This window comes from Pezoporus occidentalis, unplaced genomic scaffold (genome assembly GCF_034315485.1).
Source record: "Pezoporus occidentalis ecotype Australia unplaced genomic scaffold, CSIRO_AGI_Poc_V1 ctg100, whole genome shotgun sequence".
NCBI lineage: Eukaryota > Metazoa > Chordata > Aves > Psittaciformes > Psittacidae > Pezoporus > Pezoporus occidentalis.
The window spans coordinates 1,634,886-1,658,396 of record NW_026912780.1 but is presented as its reverse complement, the minus strand read 5'-3'; the positions used below and the strand labels follow the sequence as shown (position 1 = coordinate 1,658,396).

General features: G+C 42.2%; 1 protein-coding gene across 2 annotated transcripts; it reads left to right on the top strand.

The window, feature by feature from the left end:
* The first annotated feature begins 532 nt into the window (after positions 1 to 532).
* On the top strand, positions 533 to 22,500 carry TWF1 (twinfilin actin binding protein 1). Of its 2 annotated transcripts, XM_062612659.1 has the most exons (9): positions 533 to 609; positions 3,775 to 3,852; positions 6,267 to 6,445; positions 7,588 to 7,683; positions 9,610 to 9,718; positions 16,733 to 16,854; positions 17,038 to 17,188; positions 17,595 to 17,716; positions 19,368 to 22,500. In XM_062612659.1, the coding sequence occupies exons 1-9, from the start codon at positions 585 to 587 to the stop codon at positions 19,536 to 19,538; spliced, it is 1,053 nt and encodes a 350-aa protein (XP_062468643.1). In that variant the 5' UTR covers positions 533 to 584; the 3' UTR covers positions 19,539 to 22,500. The 2 variants fall into 2 exon arrangements, with proteins under 2 accessions (XP_062468643.1, XP_062468651.1); XM_062612667.1 differs by lacking the exon at positions 9,610 to 9,718 and having other exon boundaries at positions 535 to 609; positions 16,729 to 16,854.
* The last annotated feature ends 1,011 nt before the right edge of the window (positions 22,501 to 23,511 follow it).

The following is a 23,511-nucleotide window of genomic DNA, read 5'->3' as shown; positions in this document are numbered from 1 at the left end:
CAAAAGTGACAGGACACACAGGCAGCCTTGCGTCCCACTCTGTGGCTCCTTCCCTGCTGCCCCAAGCTGGAAGGAGAGATCTCCACAACAGACTCCCAGAGATAACTCAATGCACCTCAGTTCCTTTTCAACACTTCCCCCTTTCTCCAGGATGACCGGGCGCAGGGCCGGCTATGTGGGACGGCAGGTGGTAAGGCGACAGACAGGACGGAGGAGAGGAGAGGGCTGCACGCCATCCCTGTTTTAAAGAGCCCGGAGACGCCCCCAGCGGGCGCGGAAGCGGGCACAGAGGGGAGCCCCGGGCCGGAGGGGTCTCAGCTGTGCGGGGTCAGCAGCAGAGCGGCGGGACGCTGGGGCCGGCTAGCCCCGACCCGACCCGACCCGACCGGGTCTCCGCTGTAGGGGGCAGCAGCAGCGCAGAGGGGAGCCAGGGCCGGCCCTACCCGGCCCGGCGGGTCCCGGAAGGCGCCGCGCTCCCCCCCCGGCCGCTGAGTGGCGGCGGCGCATCACGTGAGAGCGGCCGGGCCGGGCCGGGCCGGGCGGGCTGTGAGGCGGCGGTGCTGCCCGGGGCGCGGCGGTGCGACATGTCCCACCAGACCGGTATCCAAGGTACTCGCAGCGCGGTGCCCACCGGGACAGCCGGGCTCCTTCCCGCCTGTGCCCCTGCCAGCCGGGTGGTGGGCGGGAGGAGCGCCTTTCCCTGCGGGTCGGGGCGAGGCGCGGCGCGGAGGCAGGCGGTCGGTTTAACGGGCCGCTCCCGGTGGAATTCTGTCCCCTGGCGCGGTCTTTGTTCGGTGCTGGAGGAGCCCGTCCTCTGCGCCGCGGGGTGGCGGGGAGGCGAGGCGAGGCGAGCTGAGGGGTGGGAAACTGCTGCTGGCTCCTGCTCCGAGCGGCCGCCGCTCAGCTGGGACTCAGGCGGAGACTTGCGGGGTTCAGCCGCGCGGCTGTCAGCGCCTGGCCGCCGGCGGGCGGCTGGGAGCCCACCTGGGGAAAGTATTGCCTGCGGAAAGCCACACATGGGGAGGAGACCCCCCTTCCCTTGGCTCAGGTGGCTTCCCTGGCGCAGGCTCTCCCGCGGCGGTGGCAGGGGGAGCCGGGGCTGCGGGGTCTCCGCGGTCACCTCCCGCCCCTCTCGGAGTGGCCGCAGCGGTTTGGGATGGGTTGCACAGCACGGGAGATGCCGAGGGTCGCTGCCGGGTCCGTTGTAGCGGGAGCCATGAGGAGAACTGTGTGTCCCGGAGTAGGAAAGCCCACTGAAAAACCCTGTCGCTGGAGGCCGCAAAGGGGGAAGGTGTGGGGGAACCTTTTTTCCCCCGTGTTTCCACGCTTTGGAGGGTGCGAAGAGCAATTAGAAGACAGAGTATTGTTTCGCAGCATTACCAGGTCCCCCCGAATCACTGAATTGCTAAACAGGGATTATACTGCAGGATTATGGGGGAGTCGGGTTTTGCAGATTTCTGCAGTCTGCTTGTTCAGTGACTTTGTCTGTTCTCCCATAGTTATTACTGAAGGTGACTTTTGTCCTAGACACGGCAGCTCTTTACTGCTTCTCTGTTCCCCTTTTTGTCCATTAGCTGCATTGGGTCTGCACCCTTTCACCTCTCTTCTCTTCCATCCCTTGCATGCCAGTCTTCGCTGTTTTTTGCTCCTTGTTTCAAAATGTTAAACGCTTCTCAGGCTAGAGGTGCACCTGGGATAGCTTTTTTCCCAGGCTGGAGAAAACTGTTAACAGTGGCTCTTCATTCCCTTGTTCTCCTGGCAAAGCTGGAGGGAGGAGCACAAGAATATCCTGTTGCTTACCACAAGCAAGAAGAGTGGTTAAGCTGCTTCTGCTGCTCTCCTTCATGTCTTTGAGAATCTTTGTCCTCTGAGGAAAGCTGTAGAGAACTCTGCAGCTTTCCTGCATGGATCCTGCCTCTGCAGGCACTAATCAGAAGTCCTGTTTGCAGCACAAAGCATCCGCTTCTGCAATTTGGAAGAGGAATAGCACTTGTTGTGCCATGGCTGGCTTTAGCTACAAACAGTCCACTGTCACTCATAAACAATTGCAAGATTTGGCAGCATGGGCTGCTCTCTTCTGGAAACAGAAATGAAGTCATGGAGCCAGTGATAATGTACCAGGCAGTTGCTCAAAGGATTGGACTTTCAAACAAGGCCAGGGCAGATAAATAGCGTAGGAAGTTGCAGAATGCATTGAGCTGTAGGAAAATACACTAGAATATGTTCATAGTCTTTTAAGTAATTTAAAAATAATATTCTCTGTAAATTATTTGTGAAATAAACCCAACTTCTAATTCTGTAGGTCTTTCCAGAAAGTTTATATATAAAATACTACTATTGTGAATTTAAAACCTTTATGAGAAAAAAAAACCATAGCTCACTTGATAGTGAGATGGTTTCTTTAATGTCATGTCTCAAAATGTTACTTCAGGAGTTGTCACAGTTCTGGTATTGGTGCAGGGGCTGCTGTGTTTGTCTTCTTTTGGTGTGTAGGTTGAAATGAGAGAATAAAGAACAGAAAAATAGACAAGAAGAGGACAACAACAACAACAACAAAAAAGGTCCTGGGGGAACTGAAAGGTCTAGAAAGTGACACAGTGTTTGTGTGCTGATGGAATGGTGGGGACTGGCAGAGACAATGTGAAAAGCTGGCAGCAAGTTACAGTGAGGGTCTGCACTGGTTAGTGGGATGAATCCGCGGCTGGGCTGGTAACCCAGTGTAGTTCAGTTTGTTTAACACCTCCTTTCCCCCACACACCATTGTGGAATTTCAGAATGGGCCTGGGCATCACTTAAATGGACATATATTTAAAATGTTTTGAGTATGGGCAGCAGTGTTGCTGGATACCATCTGACCATCTGTTCAGTTGGCCTCAATCTGACTATAAATAATCCATTTTACTTGTTTCCTCGTTTGGTGTTTGTTTTGCTGGTGCTACGCTCTGTGCTGTGGGATTACTTAAAGGACCAGCTTGCAATAATTGTTCTTCCATAAATGCTGTACGACCCCCTGTCTATGGTATAATTAAACTGATTTGCACCCAGATTATCAAGCAAAGCAGTGAGATAGGAATGATCTTCATATGAGTCAAGAACAGGTCTTCAGTCTGCTTAGGAAAATGAATCTTACCATGTTTGCGGTGTAATGTCAGTGTGAATTATGGACTTTAAAAATGGTTTTAGTTACTCTGTAAATTCATTATAAGGTATCCTGTTGCGATAGGTCACGATTTGAACTGTGTCATCAGGATGCATACAAGGAGATAATGTGATGTGAAAAATCAAGCACTGAGTGGCAGCCTTCACTGGTATTCTCCAGAGAGGTGTCCTCAGGAGAAAAACGGCACTTTTGCCAGACAATCTCTAACATTTTCCTGGCAGGCTTAAAGGTTCTGTCTGGAAGCCTGTACTGAGCCTGCAGACATCATGAAGCTTATTGTAATTTGAGATGTGTCATATTTTTATTGTGTTGCTGTGTTAACTTTGAAACTGGAGAGTGATGATATGATGTCACCTTTAGCTTTCACAATGTTGAAAATCACACGGTATGCTAGAAAGCAGGGCTGGTCTGTAATACCGCCTGTCATCTCCTTGTGCATGACCCTGGCAGGAACAGTGTGCAGCATAGAGGGAACATAACACCCATGTTCCTTTTCAGTCCAACTTTCTAGTGAAGGGCCAGTGTACAGTTTTCCAGTGTTGTTCTTACCTTTGTGAATATTCTTTGTCCTAGGAAGTGAAATGTGTTAATTTGGTTACTTTTATGTTTTTCAGCTAGTGGAAGTGTTAAAGACACCTTTGTTGGAGCCAGAAATGGACAATACAGGCTTTTAAAAATAGTCATTGACAATGGTTAGTCAAATTTTAATCTTTTTCTCTGATTCTTGTAGATATTTTCCTAGTTGCTTTAGTGACCTACAAGCACAATTGCTTAAAAAAAGAAAATTTTGCCAAACTTAATATTGCTAAGGTCCTTCATATACAGAAGGTGTATCTTAAGATGCTAAGCTTTTTGGTACAATGCTACTGTATTTTTGAATTTGAAGTTTTCTTATCATTTCATAACTGCTGTGCATTTTATATGAGTAGTATGAATGAGCTTACTCTTATCTTCTCACTAAAGAAAGTAAGGAAAAGAAAATTCACACTTGTGTCGTGTTTTGGCACTTTGGTTACTTTCATTAGAGAGATTCTTGCAGAGCAACTAGTCACTTTAGATGAAGTCTAAATATTATTTGCCTTTTATACTGGGATCTGCTGCATGTAGAAAGCTCAGTTAAGCTCTGTTAAAGCAGATGCTGAAGTAGGAATCTGACTACATAGAAAGTATCTTCAAAAAATCTAACTTTGTACAAATCTTCCAAGATAAAAGGGTTTCTTAAATCTCATGTATCTGTATAAATGCAAAATTAATAATTTCTTGCAGAACTTGAGTTTGATCTTTGAAATTCTTGGCAATTGATCAAGAATGCAAACATTGCAAGATAGAATGCATAGTTACTTTTTTTTGTTTTTTTGATAGCGCTGATGGTTGACTGTATAAGACACTTCATGGTTTTGTCCATCTTTTGAAGTATTTCAAATGCCCACCTTGAGTTTTTTGTTCTTGGTAGATTTCTTGCACTTACAGTACACTGAAATACATGTTAGCTGGACTAACATACATACACATACATACGTCTATTGTTAGGTAACCTTGTGTTTGCTTTTCTTAGAAAGTCCTCTGACGTTTTAGTACTGTTTTCCTTAAGGAAATAGAAATAGTAATATTATAGGCAGGTCACTATGGTAAAGTCTCACTAGCACAAAGTAGAAAATGCTGGCAAAGCGCTGAATTTTTTTTTTTCCTATTAGGCAAGGTAAAGCAATATGCTTTTGTATGTATTCTACTTTGTAATATGAAATGAAGCCTAGAAATGATGCAAATGGAAGACATGTCGTTTATTTTTCCTTTTTGTGTTGTATATGTATATGCATTTTGCCTCTATGTAGAAGCAGAATCCAGTCTTTGAGACTATTTTCACAGTTCAGAAATAAACCTCTAAAACTCCCAGAACACTGGAAGAGGGATGGTTACATCATCTCTCTACAGGAGCTTTCAGCAACTGCCCTTAGTCAACATAATTGTCAATTTGAGTTCTGGTAATCTGAGTTAGTAGGAGAAGAGGTTTGCTGCTGGGCAATAGCGTTACTTTGATTGAATTTTTCCATCTTAAACCCAGTGAGTATAAAGCCACCTAGAGTTCAGAAGTGGCAAGTACATTCTGAGTACTGTGGTCTAGGTGTACAATTTAGCTACTTTGCACTAGTTCAAAGAAGGGCACAGCACCCTCTCCCTGAGATGTTTGTGTTCTGTGACTTGCTGTGATAGAGTGCCTTTCTGTAGAGGCATGTGTATACTGTTGTCTGAAGTTTTACAAGTTAGGTTCTAGACTCTCGAAATATACTTTGTTTATTAGCTACTATGGTGGTCCTCAGACTGTTGTAGGATTTAATTTTAAACAAGGTATTTCTGTTTTAGTTGTGGGTGCTGCTGTCTATTGGGAAGCTGATAAATGTTTTGAAATACACCATACTGTTACTTTCCCTTGGAAGCGGAGATGTGATTTATAAATAAGAGGAAAATCTTGCTGCTACAGCTGTTCACATAATTAAATCTCGTCTGAAGTATTCTATACAGACTTAAGCCAATTATACATAATAAACAACTTCAGTCATTTAAAGAGACCAGTTATGAAGCTGTGTTAGAAAGAGGTTTATCTACTTACATAGTCCAGTTAAAGTGATTAGTGCAAGCATATTAATTCCAAACTCTTTTCACTATATAACTGGGTTATTGATTCCTTACAATGAGTACAAACACTAATATGCTATAGCAAGAGCATCAATAATTCTAAAATTTAAAAGCTTACTCTCATCTTGTTTCTACTTAAGTATCCCAATTTAAAAATTAACTGGGAGAAGAGGGTTTTTATTTCTCTTCTGTGTATATATAGCATCAGTCTTATCCCATCAGATCAAAGAACTTGAAGACAGCCAGCCCATTACTTCTCAGTTATTTGTATCTGGGTTAAAGTGAGTTAGGGTTTGAACATGCACAGCTTTTGCAGAAATTCATCTGCTTCCATACTGACTGTTCTTGACTTCCATTCTTGTGGACATCATTATGAAAGACGAAGTGACTGATTGTTATTTGTAATTGCTAATTTTGAAAAACAGCATTAACTGTACTGTTGCTAACCTGTAGCTTTGGTTATTGGTTATAGAACAGCTTGTTGTGGGATCCTCTAGGCAGCCAATTGGATCATGGGAAAAGGATTATGATTCCTTTGTCCTTCCCCTCCTTGAAGACAAGCAACCATGTTATATATTATACAGATTAGATTCTCGGAATGCTCAAGGATATGAATGGATCTTCATTGCATGGTCACCTGATCACTCTCCTGTAAGTAATGTTCATCAGAGATTTCATGTTAATGATTTTTCAACAGTGCCATTTGATTTGAATCCTAGATGTGAAGGAAGAGGATTCAAGGAATGAAGCATTCCCCAGCCTTCTCCTAACTTTCCCCCAAGAAAACTGGGAAAACCTCTTTCTTGAAGCTGATTGAGGAGTTCAGTGGGTTTAGAGGGCGTGCAACTAATCCAGCCTTATTTCTAGCCTTATTGGAGGAGAGAAGACAATGTTTTTGCCATGTTTGTCTATCTTTCTGTCAGTGTTTCATGAAAATTCATAGAAGGATGAAAGAAAGAAAGAAGGAAGGAAAGAAATCTCAGTGGGTGTTATTATAGAGAGAAAATTATAGTGTGAGCCCAAGCTGTTCTGTTTGGCTTGCTGGCGGCCCAGCTGGCACCTGTGGATCTGTGGCCTGCCACAGAATATACTGTTAGTCAGTAGTTAGAGAACATGGGAGGGAACTGAGGTTGGAGTAAAGGATTTCTAGGAGAAACTAGGATACTGTATGCAGGTTCTGGAAATGTGAGATAAGGAAAGACAGAAAGTAAAGCTTTTCCAATATTCTTACTGCTTTCACTAGCAGCTGGGAAATAGTAAGATACCAAGAGTTGGAGTGCACAGAAGAGGTTAGGTGGAAGATGTGAGGTACTGTGGTGAGGATGGCATGACAGGAATAAGGTGGGAAGATGGGACTGTTGAGAGAGGAGTAAGTGACTATGTTAGACACAAACTGATAGGAAGCAAACTTCATTTGATCTTTACCCCTAGGAAATGTAATTTTTCCACTCCATATTGAACAAAAACTATCTGGAGTAGCTAGAAGAAACCCCTCATACTCTTACTAAAGGTTCAATTTAGTTTTAGTATTACTTTGATAATAATGCATAGTCATCATGCCTTTCAGAATTTCATAGTATGTGTTAGTATTATGATCCAGAACTCATTCCATGGAGTTTATTCTTTATTATGAATTACAACTTCATAATGCAGTTTCAACACTTAAATTATTTGTTCAAGAGAAATGTTTGTTAATGGACTTGGTACACCAACATGTTAGGTTTTCTGTGTACACCAAAGAAGAAAACCCAAAAGAACCCAAACCAAACCAGCACTGTTTTGTTATATGCTAGGTTCGTCAAAAAATGTTGTATGCAGCAACCCGAGCAACACTTAAGAAAGAATTTGGAGGTGGTCACATTAAGGATGAAGTATTTGGAACAGTACAGGTATGTTTTTCTTTTGATAGTCAGCAGACTGACTTTAGACACTAAATATAGTAGTTGATGTTACTGGTATGAGTTTGTGGTGTTTCTGCTCTGTTTTGATTAAGGTTTCTTTGGGAAATAAGTCTTTGTGATGTCTGCCTGTTTGTCAGGGAGACATGAGATGGTCTTTATAATTGCCAGTTTTAAAAACGTACAAGTTAGAGTTCTCAAAAATACAGAATTCCTATAGCTTTCATGAAAACAGGTGATTACGTAGAGATCCAAATTATCATTACCTTTTTCTTCAGCAAAGATGGAGAGACTGCAGCAGTTATCTTCAGTTTGGCCTGTTAATTAGTTCCTCATATGCACAAATCTGAACTAAAGCACCACCATTACTGGCACAGGGAGCTGGTGCTAAAGGAAGAGGAGGAGTTGGAGATATGGGAAAGAATACTGTTGGGGGTGGGTGTGTGCGTGAAAGAGACATGGGCTGTTGTGATGAACATACAAATCCATAAGGATATGAGGCTAACTCCACTGCTGAGTAAATAATTTTTTATAGTCAGCATTAACCTATGATGGAGGCTTCATTGTCCAAACAAACATGCTAACAAACCTCTCTGGAGAGGCTGAGATACTCTAGAGAAGTAGGTAGCTGATTTGCTAAGAACGTTTATTGGTAGGGGTCATGTTATTATTTTTTCTTGTTCACTTGCACCAAACTATTAGGAGTCTATATAATATGTAGAACTTGTATCTAGCCCTACAACTCGGAGCCCAAGTCTAAGCTTCTATTTAAATTGTAAGGAAGGAGCATTGCATTTGTCTGTTATTGTTAGTTTAGAATGTGCCTGGGGCACTTAAGAGCATAGATTCAATGTAACTCACTTTTTCCAAGGTCATTATGTTACAGTTGAATATATGTCTATGTTGGTTCGTTTGTATGTCTTTGAAACCTTGTTAATTGTAGCTGGCTTCTAATGTTCATCTGTGTAAAAATCACAGCTTCTTCAAGGTATCCAAGGTGCAAATGCCACTCAGAATCTTTACCAGCATCCAGTGCGTTACTCTGTATTTTGTTAGGCACCTGGATAGTTCAGTTGCAGCCAGATGTTATCCTTGTGGAACCTGGTTGTGGTTCCCTCTGCTACTTCACATGTATTAACCTGTATACCTCTGGGCTCCTGAAACAAGGCATGATGGAATATTGGCACTGGAAATTGTATTTGGGAAGGTCTGCCTCTTCCAGAAGGGGAAGAGCCAAGAAGGAGCCTTCTCCTTCTCTTCAGAACTTGAGTATAAAATCACATTCATATGGTTACATTAAGTACTGCCCTTTTCTGATTGACCACCTTAATAGTAAAACTGCAGCAGTATTTGCCTCTGGTATCAATCTCTTTGGAGAAGACCAGGGCTGACACTGAGTATTAATGAGTTCAGTAAAGTGCTTATCAGCTTATCAGAATTCATCACTTCTGTGATGTTGCATCCTAAATTATTGGCAGTTATCATGTGCTTACTCTCTGTCCTAAGGTAGCATTTCTGTCTCACATTTTTAGGTCAAAAACTACCAATAAGCTGCCAGTCTGAATGTTCAGATCTTATAAGAAAATAGATGCATTTTTTAGATACTTACTAAATTGTGGCAGTTCTGTGGGGTTTTGTCCAAGAAGGCTGAATAGCTTCATTAATGGGAGTTTTTGAATTAGCAAAGTAATTGGGGACTGACTGTGGAAATGCTGCCCACAGTATAATTAGGTACAAGAGCAGCCCAGTGGGCCCTGCTGTGCAAGAAAATGAGCTGAACTTGCAGATGCACCTACACTTGTAATCCATTCAAATAAAATGACCACAACTGTATGGGAGGTAAGGGCGTTTTTAACACTGCACACATCTTTGAAGAAAACTTTTAGTATCAAAAAATGATTAATTTTGTGCTTTCAGGATGATGTTTCACTGAATGGATATAAAAAATATTTGATATCACAATCCTCCCCTGCACCTCTGACTGCAGCAGAAGAGGAACTTCGACAAATTAAGATTAATGAGGTACCTACAACGTCTTTGAGCGTGGATGGGAAACTGGGTGCAGAGTCCCAAACACATTGTAGGAAAAAAGTCTTTCTAGGGCAAAAAGGGCAGAACAGAAAGTGGACAGTGACTGAAAGTTTGAGTGGATGAGACTATAATTTTTTCCTCAGTGAGCTGAGGCTGCAAGATGAGGGTGGCTGGAGTTGAAGTGACATGATTTTGCTGAGTTTGCAGGGCCTAGTGCCTGAGTCAGAGGCTTCACAACTGCAGAGATTAATTGTTGCAGCTTTGGCCCTTAACATTCTTATAACATCACTGTATTGTGAAGGGTGACTAATACAGTGAAGGGTGACTAAGCACAGGCACAGGTTGCCCAGAGAGGTTGTGGAGTCTCCATCTTGGAAATAGTCAAAAACCATCTGAACAGAGAGCTGGGCAACTGGCTCTACGTGGCCCTGGTTGAGCAGGGTGGTTGGATAAGGTGACCTCAGAAGGTTCCAACTTAAACCGTTCTGTGACTGCCCACATGCATTTCCCATGGTGGCAGAAATTGTAGAGAAAACATAAAAGAGAAACTGTTCAGTGTTTGATTGTCAGGAGTATTTCAGCAGCCTTATTCCTAGAGGAAACGTACTCAGCTTCCAGCACCAGTGCACTTGTCTTTAAGACTGAGAGGAAGTGAATGGAGTTCCAATAAAAATAAAACAGAAATCCAAAACAAGTAGGTAGTCCCTTTAAGAGACAGATTTGCTTTTGCTATAAATGCTTTATAGAAAAACCTCTAACAAATGCCTTTAACCAAATGATTTGGTGTTTGTGAGCTAGATAGTGACCAAAAAGTTTCAGGAGTTCTTTTCTCACATTTTCCTTCACCTGATCACTGTCTGTGTTCAGACATGTATTAAAATAGGTCATGTGCTGATCTATGAGTTCTTCAGGCTTGTATCTTACAGCTGTGGTACACGTGTTTGAAGTATAATTTGTTTCTGCAGCTGGATACCAGCAAGCCATCTTGTTAAATGCAGCTCTGTATCTTCTCTTACATTTTCACTCTACTGTGCTTTTGCTGCAATTTTGTTGTTCTTTGGTTCCCCCCCCCCAATGGTGTCTTGCTTTTTCCATGTCTGTTTTCACACAGTGTAGAAATGCGTTCAGCATCACCACACACTGCATTTTACTTGAACAACTTCAAAAAAACCCCCAAAGAGTAATGAATGTAAACCTTCACCAAACCAATGATCACTTGTGGTATTAGCATTATGTGCTGTTATGAAACTTCAGTAGCAGTAGCTGCACTTTTCAGAGATACATAAACTGGGCTTTGTTTGAAGCATCTTGCAAGAAATGACCTAAGTCAGTGTATGTCTTCATTGTTTCCACCATTATGAAGCCTGTAATTAGACTTGGGGAGCTAAAAACTTTCTGATCTAAAACAAAAAAGTTTTCCATATATGTGTTCTTTCACAATTACCCTAAGAAATATTTTACTGGCTCAGATCAAAGCATCACCTCATTTGCTGTCATGTCCCTGAGTGAACAACAGCAGAAATCTAGGAAGGGTGTAAAAGCAGGGCAAGATGGCTATAATCCCTATAATACTCTTCTGTTGCCTCAGCATTTGCAGGTAGGGATCTGCCTGAGCAAGAGATGACATCTTACTATATAATTGTTCTTAATAGGGTTTTCATCCATTACTTTTTTTCTAAATCCACATGAAGTTTTTGTTGGCGGTATATTCCACAGCTTGACAAAGTACTACGTAAAGAACCACTGCCTGCTATCTACTATTTAGTCTGATATCCCTACAGATTGTTTAGGGAAGGCAAAGAAAAGTCAGTAAGTCATTCCTGTTTCCTCCTCCCCTTTGGTAAAGTCAGCTGTATTCCAGAAGTCAGCTGTATCCCAGGCTGCATCAAAAGAATTGTGGTCAGCAGGCTGAGGGAGGTGATTCTCGCCCTTTACTCTGCTCTGGTGAGACCCCTCCTGGAGAACTGTGTGCAGCTCTCGAGTCCTTACTACAAGAAAACCATGGACCTGTTGGAGAGGGTCCAGAGGAGACCAGAAAATGCTGAGAGAGCTGGAGTACCTCTCCTGTGAAGATGGGCTGAGAGTTGGGGTTGTTCAGCCTGGAGAAGAGAAGGCTCTGGGGAGACCTGATTATAACTTTCTGTACTTAAGGGGGGCTTATAAGAAAGATGGGAACAGACTTTTTAGCAGTGCCTGTAGTGCTAGGACACGGGATAATGGTTTTAAATTAGACAAGGGTAAATTTAGACTAGATATAAGGAAGAATTTTTTACTGTGAGGGTGGTGGAACACTGGAACATGTTGCCCATAGAGACAGTAGATGCCTCATCCCTGTAAACATTCAAGGCCAGGCTGGATGTGGTTCTGATCAACCTGATCTAGTTGAAGATGTCCCTGCTCATTGCAGGGGGGTTGGACTAGGTGACCTTTGAAGGTCCCTTCCAATATTGAATGATTCTATACCCATGGACCTCTGTTGTATTCCTGATCAGGTATCTCCAGGCTGAAAAGTCCTAATCCAGATAGTTCTTCCTCCTAAAGAAGGCTCTCCATAATTCTGATCCTTTTGCTTTTCTCTGTGATTTTCCAGTTCTACTATTTAATTTATGAGATGAAGGGATGGGGAAGCAAGAACTGCATGTGGTATTCAAGATGCAGGCATGTTACTGGTACCTACAGTGCGTAACAATGTGTTTTGTTCTCTACTCTTTTTCTAGGAATTCCTAAACTTTCACTTGTGGGTGGTTGGGTTTTTTGGGGGTTTGTTTGGCTTCTTTTTTTTGCCAGGACTTGCCACTGGGCTTATATTTTCAGAGATACTCGATGTGACCTGCAAGGTCTTGTTCCCGGATGGCAGTAGCTAGCTAACTCCATCACAGCACAGGGAGAAGAGAGGTTCTCTGTTCCTCTTGTGTACGCTACTTTACACTTACTCACAGGAATTTTCATCTTACATTTTCTCCTCCACTCAGCACTAACAAATCTTATAGTGTGAGTTTAAATATATTTAAGTGACTTTGGTGGTTTTCTTTTGCTTTAGTGGTCTGAAACATGTTGCGGTACAGACAAATGGATTTTGTTCATGTTCCTAACTGTGGAGTTATGCTGGGTTACTCTCTTCCCTTGCCTGTCGCAGCTCCTTTTTATGTTTGGGTTTATTCCTGCTTATATTTTAATATGGCTTGTATGGTATTTAATTACACTTTATTATTTTGTGATGCTTGTATTTATTAATCAGGCTTTTATGCAGATATATCCTGCAAATATTCTTTTTCTATAACCTTCTTCATGAATTTGTCAATCTTTATACAAAAGTAAGCTCTACCACCAGCTTTCTTTTCCTTCTCTTCCCTTGCTGCTGACAAGCTGTTCCTTAAAATGTAGAGTATGGTTTAGTGTTGCCCCAGGTATCTTTGGTTTTTATTCTTTTATCAGTCTGTTTCATATTTCATTAGCATCTCTAATTGAAGCTGAACATCTAGTTAATGGATCTGAGACCCACACTTCCCATTTCACACACGTGGAGTATTGCTGCTTCATCACCAGTGCTAAATGTATTTATAAAATCATAAAAGAAAGTCAGTATATTCAAAAGCTAATACTTAGCCAGTAAGTTTAGACTTTGGAAAGCTGGAGGCCAGAGCTCATGCATGAATGCTAAGATAAACATAAATTCTTGCAAAATGGCCTGACAGTAACTGTACTTTTCTCACAGCATTTGTGGCTAACACAGCTGGGTTAGGAACAATTGTCTAGCCTGCAGTTACCCTGGACTTTTTGCTTTTTGTTAGACCTAGAATTCAAAAATTAAAACTTCATTCATTTGTTTTGTTTGCTCTCCTTTTGGTACAGGCTTTTAAGGGGAGGGTGTTGAAGCAGGAGGGAAGGCAGTTGCTTTGCTTTTCCTTCAAGGAGATCAGTTTGTTTTATAAGATACCATTTCTTTCTTCCTCTGAGAGTTTTGATTCCCTAGAAATTATATTTGCACGTTTTGGTCTAAAATTTTTAAAGATACAACAAAGCTTAGGAGAAGTATTGTCGGTTCAAAAGTCTAACACAGCAGAAGAAAATCAAGCTGTTTCCTCCTGGCTTATTATATCTATACCGGAATTTAACTTGGAGATTCTTCATTGAGGCTGGAGCCAGTTTTCCTTCTGCTGATTCTGTTGGCTCTGCCAAGTTAGCTGTGTCCTGGGTTCAGCAGTAGCAGTCATTTTTCTCCTTCTTGGTAGCTGGTGCAATGCAGTGTTTTGACTTTCAGCTCGGGAACAGAGCTGATAACAAGGATGTTTTGGTTTGGCCAAGGACTTTGTGAGCCTCATGCTCTGCCAGGGAGGAGGGGGAGCCAGGAGGAAGCAGAGACAGGACACCTGACCCAAACTGACCAAAGAGGTATTCCATACCACAGCACTCATGCCCAGGATGCTGGGAGTTAGCCGGAAGGGCTGGGAGACTGCAGGGTTGGAGGAGGTTCGGTCAGAGCTTGGTCGGGCTGGGGGGGGCGAGTTATCGGTCGGCTGGTGGTGAGATGATGTATTCTCTTCCCTTGTTATTTCCTTTATCATTATTATCACTGGTGGTAGCAGTAGTGATTTGTGTTATACCTTAGTTACTAAACTGTTCTTATCTCAACCCGTGGGAGTTGCATTCTTTTCGATTCTCCTCTCCGCTCCGGGAGCAGGGGGAGGGCAAGAAAAGGGGGGGGAAGTGAGCGAACGAATTACCTGACTGGGTTTAAACCACGACAGTTCTTTTTGGCGCCCAACGTGGGGCACGAAGGGTTGAGTTTGTTTTACAGATTTGACTGGATTAATAGTCACTCGCCACAATGCTGATTTATTGGCTCTCAGAGTTGTTTTGCTTGATCTCGCAGCTTCAGAATGTTGTAACTTACGTAGAGCCGGTATTTGCTGTGATAGTGTTTATCAAGTATGGGGCCTGGGCTAAGGTTCTTGTCTCACTGTGCTTTATGGCAATGGCTTGTAATACGGGCGGGCTCCAGCAGCAGGGGGGGACGGACGTGGCCGTGGACTTGTACCTGGCCGTCCGGCTGCTCTTCACCGGCCTGGCCCTCACCCTACTCTCCATCTTCGTGAGGCTGCGGGGAGCCGAGGGGGAGCGGCCCCGGGAGCCGGCGGCAGCCGAACCGGCCCGGGAGAGCGGCCCCGGGGACCAAGCGGCGGCGGGAGCGGGGCCGGAGGCCGCGAGGGGACGGCTGCCGGTGGAGGAGGTCGGGGCGGTCGAGGAGCAGAAAGAAGGGGCTGCCGAGCAGCGGGAGAAGGCGGCGGAGGAGCCGAGCCCCGCGGAGGAGCCGAGCCCCGCGGCCGAGCCGAGCCCCGCGGCCGAGCCCAGCCCCGCGACGGCCGAGAGCGTTTCCCGGAAGCCGCCCGCCGAGCCCCAGGAGGATGCAGGAGACCACGCAGCACTTCCCAGCAAGGCAGAGGAGGAAGAGCTGGACTCAGGAAAAGAGAAGCTGGCGGTGGGAGAGCCGGCAAGCACAGCAGCTACACCAGCCCCAGTGACAAGTACAGCAGCATCAACTGAGAGTTCTGGAGGTTGTGAATGGCCTTTGGGCATCCTTGGGACCTGCCTGCTGATTGTGATGGGGATCAGCATGTTGGCACACACACAGGCTGTGTTCTACCCACAACCATTTTGTCTGATCTCAAAAGTTAAGCAGAGTCAGGTTTGGGTCTTGTCTGGGGTTAGACGACAATATAGGGGGACCAAGAGGTTTTCCCCAAGGCTGGACAGTCATGAGTGGCAGGGTGTGTGGGACAGTATGGGCAAGTATCTAGTCCACTGGGCCCCTCCAGTGCTTTGGAAGCATCGGAGATGGAAGGCAGCTGTGTGGAGTCCCCAGCAACAAGCTGCAGAAACTGCTGAAGGGGACAGTGAATTATTTTGAGCCTGGTGGGCCCATGGCACTTCAGGCCATCCGAGCAGAGATGCAACATAGAGATGGACTCATGATCGAGGGGTGGACTTAGCAATGGACACTATTGCCCAAGTTATTCACGAGTGTGAACACTGCACACAGTCTCTCCTGCTCTGGAAGACTGTTACAAGAGATGGAGCCTGGCATCATGGACCAGATGGATGCAGCAGCTTTATAGGGACTGGTCCATGCACTAAGATAAGAATGATGGTATATTGAAAACGTGGGATCTGAGCATGACGTGAATGGTATGGAATAAGGGGTGGATAATGTCCTGGGTTCAGCAGTAGCAGTCATTTTTCTCCTTCTTGGTAGCTGGTGCAATGCAGTGTTTTGACTTTCAGCTCGGGAACAGAGCTGATAACAAGGATGTTTTGGTTTGGCCAAGGACTTTGTGAGCCTCATGCTCTGCCAGGGAGGAGGGGAAGCCAGGAGGAAGCAGAGGCAGGACACCTGACCCAAACTGACCAAAGAGGTATTCCATACCACAGCACGTCATGCCCAGGATGCAACTGGGAGTTAGCCGGAAGGGCTGGGAGACTGCAGGGTTGGAGGAGGTATCGGTCAGAGCTTGGTCGGGCTGGGGGGGCGAGTTATCGGTCGGCTGGTGGTGAGATGATGTATTCTCTTCCCTTGTTATTTCCTTTATCATTATTATCACTGGTGGTAGCAGTAGTGATTTGTGTTATACCTTAGTTACTAAACTGTTCTTATCTCAACCCGTGGGAGTTGCATTCTTTTCGATTCTCCTCTCCGTCCCTCCGAGAGCAGGGGGAGGGCAAGAAAAGGGGGGGAAGTGAGCGAACGAATTACCTGACTGGGTTTAAACCACGACAAGCTGTTTCAGAGATCTGAAAGTGTTTTCAGGTTAGCAAGCAAACATGACCTGTACATTAACAAGTGCAAATCTGTTGCATAGGGGGATGATGTTTAGGGTAGTTTGTTCTCAGAATAGCTATCGCTAACTCTGTGTATAAACCATATGCAATGCATTGTCAGTTATTATATGAAACCCAATGAATGCTTGTGAAGGTTTCTGTTCACATCGCCATTGACCTGTGTTCCAGGTACAGACGGACGTTGGTATAGATACCAAGCATCAGACATTGCAAGGAGTAGCATTCCCTATTGCTAAAGAAGCTATTCAGGCTTTGGAGAAATTGAAAAATAAGAAAATCAATTATGTACAACTGGCAAGTATAAAACACTTTATTTAATAGTGAGTATAAAAGATTACCCGCACATTAACCAGTGTGTGCTGGTGACACACTGATAAATTACCAGTCTGTATTAGATTAATATTTTTTTCCCATTCTGTCATGTTCTCTGGCTTGCTTTCTGTGTCTTAACTATATTCAGGTTTGCTTTGTTAACAGCAAATTGATATGAAAAATGAAACTATTATTTTGGCCAACACACTTCATACTGAACTGAAGGAATTGCCAAAAAGAATTCCAAAGGATGCTGCGCGTTACCACTTTTTCCTGTATAAGCATGCCCATGAAGGAGACTATTTGGAATCCATAGGTATGAGAAAATTTCACAATACGAAATTTCATTAGCTTGTTTCACATACTGTAGTAATTTTGAAGCAGAAGGATGTGTCATAGAAGTAATCTATCTTGTCAGCATGGTCATAAATTTCAGAGGCAATTGGTTGTGAAACTGACTTCTGAGGAGTCCTTGTGTTTAGAAAGTCGAGAGCTATCCCTTTTGATAGTCTTCATGTCAAAACAAGTGGCCATTCTCTCATCCCTCATTTGAAATGAAACACTTGCTGAAGCAAAGAAAGATCCAGAATAGTGTTACAACTTTTCCCTTTCAGACTGTATAGTTGATTTGCAACGCCTCTGCTGTAAATGATTTTCTGATACAGGTTTTGATGGAGTATAGTTATGGTCTGATTTGTGGGTTGTTTTTTTTTTCTCTGCAGTTTTCATCTACTCAATGCCAGGGTATACCTGTAGTATACGAGAACGAATGCTCTACTCTAGTTGCAAAAGTCCACTGTTAGAAATTGTAGAAAGACAGTTGTGGATGCAGATAATTAGAAAGGTAAGTACAGCGCGTATACTGGTATTTTCTCCTTCCCTCTGTTCACTTCTTAGTATCTGACTATAACTTTGCCACCACCTTATCTAAACAAGGGAAAGTTCTGTGTAACTGTTCAAGTTTGTCCTGAATGACAAATACTTACTGATAAAACTCCAGATACAAAGTTAAATCGTGGAAGATTTCCTTCGTTTTGTAACTTCTACACTTTCACAGCTTTAGCAAACATATCCTTGTGCATCAAGGGAGCATCTGAGGGTACTTTGAAGGACTATTTAGAGCTAACATGATTCCTTAGTAAAAGGCCTGTTCTATTTTGGACCTCATTGCTGTTGTTGAACGCTGAATTCTTTAAAGCAAAGGTTATTTAAGGATTTTCAAAATAGTATCAAGTTGCAGTTCTGGAACTTAAAAGTAAGCCGATCTTTTCACGTTGAATAGGTTTTACTACTATGCAATAATTTGCTCCTCACCTCCGGAGCAGACACTGTAGGAATGGTCCATTTGTGGAATATGTGACCTCTGGTTGCATTCTTAACAATGGTGCTCTACATTTAGAAAATCTTTGAGGCTGGGTTTCTGTGGGGATTATAATAGTCTACCTGAAATTATCTATTGTAATATATACCTGAAAAACAGCAGAGTTAATAGTGACTATTTTTACTGAGGTGACATGAATTAAGTAGATTATGTGGTTTTATATGTAATCATTTCTCAGAAATTTCCTTCCTACAATGAAATAAATGCACCATGTGACTTCTGAGATTCCTGTAGACATTTTTCTGTAGTGTGTGCTTGTAACAGCAATCCTGTGCCTGGCAAGTGCTATGGTTGGCAGGTCGCGAAGCGTTGAATGCATAGGAGAGCAGGGCCAAAGCTTTTCTCTGAATTTCAAATTCCTGCAATTCAGAGCAGTGGGATTTGGCTTGGGAACAGCTTTTCCATTAAGGATTCTATGCTTAAATTTTAAAAACCAAAGCAACCTCTGCTTTTGGTCATTAAACATATTTTAGCTTCTCCCTGGCTTGAACGGTTGCCGAGTTGCAGTAGCCAGCTAATTGTGTAAGCTGTTTGTACTCCTCCCCTTCTGTCTCAAGAGACAACAGTATGTGTGCACATTGCTTTTACAATACGTGTTTAAGCACGTTTTAGTGGGGAAAAAAAATAAATGTTAAAATGTGAAGATTACACTGGGACAATGAAGAGGTTTTATTTTAGAGGGGAGAATAAAGAAAGGAAATTGTAATTCTAATGATCCTCACGCTGCTTTCTTTTATTAAGGAAGTTACTTTAGAAGTAAGTAAATAAGCACGTGTTTCCAGGTGGAATGTATACTCCTAGTTAGTATTAACATGTACACAGTGCTAAAGCTCGGGGCAGAGGAAGTTTCTTGGCATATGCTGCACTTGTATTTCAGGAAAATATATGTAAGTTGAATCACACTGAATACTGGTGAGAGTATAGCGGATTCCTAGAAAAACTATTTGGGATTCCTCAGGGCATTAGGCACAAGTTGGAGAACATTTCACTCTGATCATTATTGGACATATGGTTTTAATACAGCATTTAGAGGTTCAGCAAAATACTGAAATGTTTTTAAATATGTCTTTAAGATGAATATGATAAACATTGTTTGGTTTGTTTTCTTTCCCAGATTGAAATAGATAATGGTGATGAGTTAACTGCCGACTTCCTGTACGAAGAGGTTCATCCAAAACAACATGCTTACAAACAAAGTTTTGCTAAACCAAAAGGTCCTGCGGGGAAGAGGGGAATACGAAGACTGATTAGAGGTCCAGCAGAGACTGAAACACCTAGTGATTAGAAACTGCTGTTTAGTATTAAGTATTGCAGTGAGAAATGAAATTCTGGCTTTGGGTAATGAACTGAAATCATTCCATTCATAGATGCTAGAAAACAAACAAAAAAGGCTCTTTTTACTCTTCTCTGACCTCAACACTTTTTATATTGTTACATGATTATATTTGACCATGTTTCATGACATGCGGAAGACCTAATTGTTCTAAAGCTAGAAGAGGAAAACTAAGCTAGTACCCCTTTATTTTAGATTAGAATCCATTATTTAATACCTGTGATCATAAATTCTGCACACAGAAGACTATGAAGCTCATCTCTCCTGTGGGTCAGTTGCAGATGTCTGTGTGGGTTCTTGTGAGTAGCCTATGGAAACCTGTAACCCTTTCCATGTGAGAGGAGCTGAAGGATTATATAGCATTGTCCTATATAAATCTTTATTTATCCTTGTAGCTCTTAGTACATTAGAAGGTTTTCTTCTGGTTTTGACATGATGCATTGTTGGGTTTTGTTGTTGGTTTGGTTTTTTGGTAATACAAAAGATAAACTAAAATTAGTTACCCATCAATTAATATCTGTGCTCAGGAATAGCTGGGTATTTTCCCACATGAAAGCATGGTCATGTTAAATTTATAACTAATCTCATGGAACTGTCTTTTAAAGAATTCTGACATAGAACCACTAGAGCTTTTCCAGGCTTCTGTACCACTCATAGGCCTTACATAGTAAGTACTGAATGACCAAGGGAAGGGTGATTAAAAGTGCATGAGTTAGTATACTCAGTAGATTGTGGAACTGCTTTCAAAGCAATATGCTTAAAGTTTCTAATAAATAATTGATTATCTGTGCACTTGGGTCTAAAACTGTATAGAATTCAGTAAAAATAGAAATAACTTGCTTCAGAATGGTGAGTTATTCTTGAGATCCTCATGCATTTGCAACATCAACTGCAGTTTTAGCCTTCAAAGTATACTGAAAATTACTTTTCCTAAACGTTTGAACTTTAGTAGTAACTTAAATCTGTAACAAAATCCAGCTAGGTCTTGAATAACTGCTGGCAGCACCTGCTTAGGATTTTGTCTTTTGTTTTCTATTTTTTTAACCCTTCCCTTCTCTAAAATACTAAAATCACCCAGAATAGTCTAAACTTGATTCAACCATGAGTAATGTCTTTGATAGAAAGAGGGAAAACAGATTATTTTAATAAGTGGATTCAAGAATTATATGTGGAAGTCAAGTATTGGGTGACCTTAAATATTTAAAATCATTCAATGAGACAAATACTAGTGGATAGGTTGTATTCCCCAGTGGGGACTTGCTTTTTAGTGTCTTGCATGTGAGCTTTGTGAGGTTTGAATTTTTTTTTTCTAAGCTACATGGGAGTTGCAAGTCTTGATTTGCTGCATATTGTCATAGGTGCAGGGTGTACACATTATATAGCGGAATCACGTTTGCTTGCTGGGAGATAGATTTGAACCTAGTTTTTTTAGGGAAATAATTCTTTGACACTACTAGTTCCTGGTGAAATCTGTTTTATCTTTATGTATTATTTTATTTGGAGATACTAGCTTGTTATTGATGTCAGAGATTGCACTATATAATGTGAAGATTGCAGTAGTTGTTGGTTTTACTGTGGTTCTTTTATATGCAGTAGAAATCTGACACCTCGGTTATTTTCATTTAATCTTACACATTACATCAATCCACTTCAATAGCTTTGGCTCCTCAGCTAATCTCTTGCTCGCCCTAGGCTACCATGTTCTTTTTCTGCCTCTTGCCTTCTCCCTCTAGGCCTTTGAAGTGTTTCTTCTGTGTGCTACCTGTCAGGCAAGTGTCATTGTTTAATAAACATGGTAATGTGCGTGCAGCTTATTGTACGCTGTAATTAAATGTATTTGTAGTTGAACTCTGAATCTTTTCAGCACACCTAACTCATTTTGGGGTTTGGGGTTTTTTAAGGAAAACCTTTGAGTGCAGCACTTAAAAAATTGCTGCTCCAGGGTTTTCTGTTTGAATTTAGTATTCCTGCCTGTGTCAGCCATGCCAACAGTGCACATATGTTTTTACACTTATTTGAGCCAGTAAAGAAGTTCAGCTTTTTAATACCAAATGTTTTAAACAATGAACAGTTTGACCTGCCATGGTAACGTGCATGTTGTGTTTGGGTTTTGTTTGGTTTTTTTTTTCTAGTCCTGTCCCAGACAGATGAGGATAGGAGGTAGAAAACTTAATATGGAGGATGATGAGAACTGGTTAAGTGATTCTGTGAGGGCATTTATCATGGGCTGCTATAGAGTTCAGCCCCAACCAGGCACTGCAAGTTACCTTACTTGAAATTATTTGATGTGGGTGTACAAGCCCCTGACCACCCTGCAGAGTCATGTCCCGAGTGTATTTCCCCTAAAAGAGAATTGTATAGAGTCTTGCACTACCAACTGCCTCTCCAGGCCTCTTGTAGCTCTTCTCCTGACAATAAGCAATAAGGAGCATCCAATCTTTTTGTAAGATCTGTCACGTTTACATCTGTGTAGTTGCCTCACATAACACTACTGCTGTTAATGAATGTTCAGAGCCAGCACAAAATGAGGGCATTAATGGAAGTTATTCCTTTAACTGTCTCTTGTCATGAAATAATTGAAAATGTCCATTCAAACTGTTGTTGGCCTTCATAACGCCCAAAAGCAATGCAGCTGCTTGCAGTTAACTCACAAGCTATTAAATAGTTAATTAACATGACAGGTAATTATTGTTTGAAAAATTTATGTGGCAAAGTAGGGAGAACTTGATCTTTTAAAACACTCCTGTCAGAGGTTTGCAAAACTAATCAAGGCAATAATTGCTCCATTACTTGGATAAACGCATTGATCTACAGTGTCTGTGTATTCAATGAAGACCACCTTCAGATGCTAAAATTAACTAAGTTTACCTTATCTATTTTGTAATTTACTTTATAAATAAAGATTGATGCTTTAGTTTGGTGTTGTCTGAATCATTTCATAATCTCTTTTCACAAAGGTCTCTATGCTAACATCACAACTTGTAACTAATAGGAAGTTCCTGCAGGACTAGAAAGCAGTATGGAAAAAGTGGCTGAGGGCCTAAGAAGGGAGACAGGCAGAAACAGAATTCCTGGCTTTTGCTGTTGTAGAAAACACAGTGTGTTGGAAACAGCCAATTCCCTGTTGCTTCATGGAAGCAGCACAGCAGCCTCCATAGCAGGATCCAGGTCTGTTCATCTCTTGAGGATTTTATGCTTTCAATAATAAGCCACTTCAAGAGTTCTTCTATCCTTTTAAATGCTGAAGTAGTTGATTAGTAATTTAATTTCTATGTGTTGTTACTTGCTCAGCATGAGGTAATGTAATTAAACTACTCAAATGATGTTACTCTGTTGGGTTTTTGTCTAAGCTGAAAGTAGTTGCAGTTTTCCTATTGCCCTCAGACTTCAAGCAGAAAAGAACATTTAGTGGTTTGGCTTTTCTTTTAACTGTCCTGCCAACACATCCCCATGGGAAGTCAGTGATATGGCAATTTTGCAGTTGAAAGAAGGAAATTTGAAGACATGTTGAACTAGGATTTGAGAGAATATTTTTAATGTGAAATGCTATACAGGAGCAAAGCTGTTCCCATAAGAGAAGCAGGAGCAAGGTAAAAGGAGGGAACAGGCTTGGCCTCTGTTACGAGCATGGATATCAGGGGCAGTTTTATTTGCTGCCTTATCAGTGGGTGTTAAACTCTCAGCTGGCCAGCCCAAATCTAAAGATGAGGCAGCTCTTCCCATTTCAGTAACACAAAGTACTATGGCTGGTAAAAGGTGTGTTGGCTTGAAAGGCAACTGGACAAATTGATCAAAGAAAAATTGACAGAGGCTGTGTAACTAATGAAGACCTCACATCCTTTTCAAAGTTAATGAGCTGCAAGCAGTACAAACCATCATACTGCAGTGCATTACCCTCCAGATCTCTCTTGTTCTTGCATTCCTC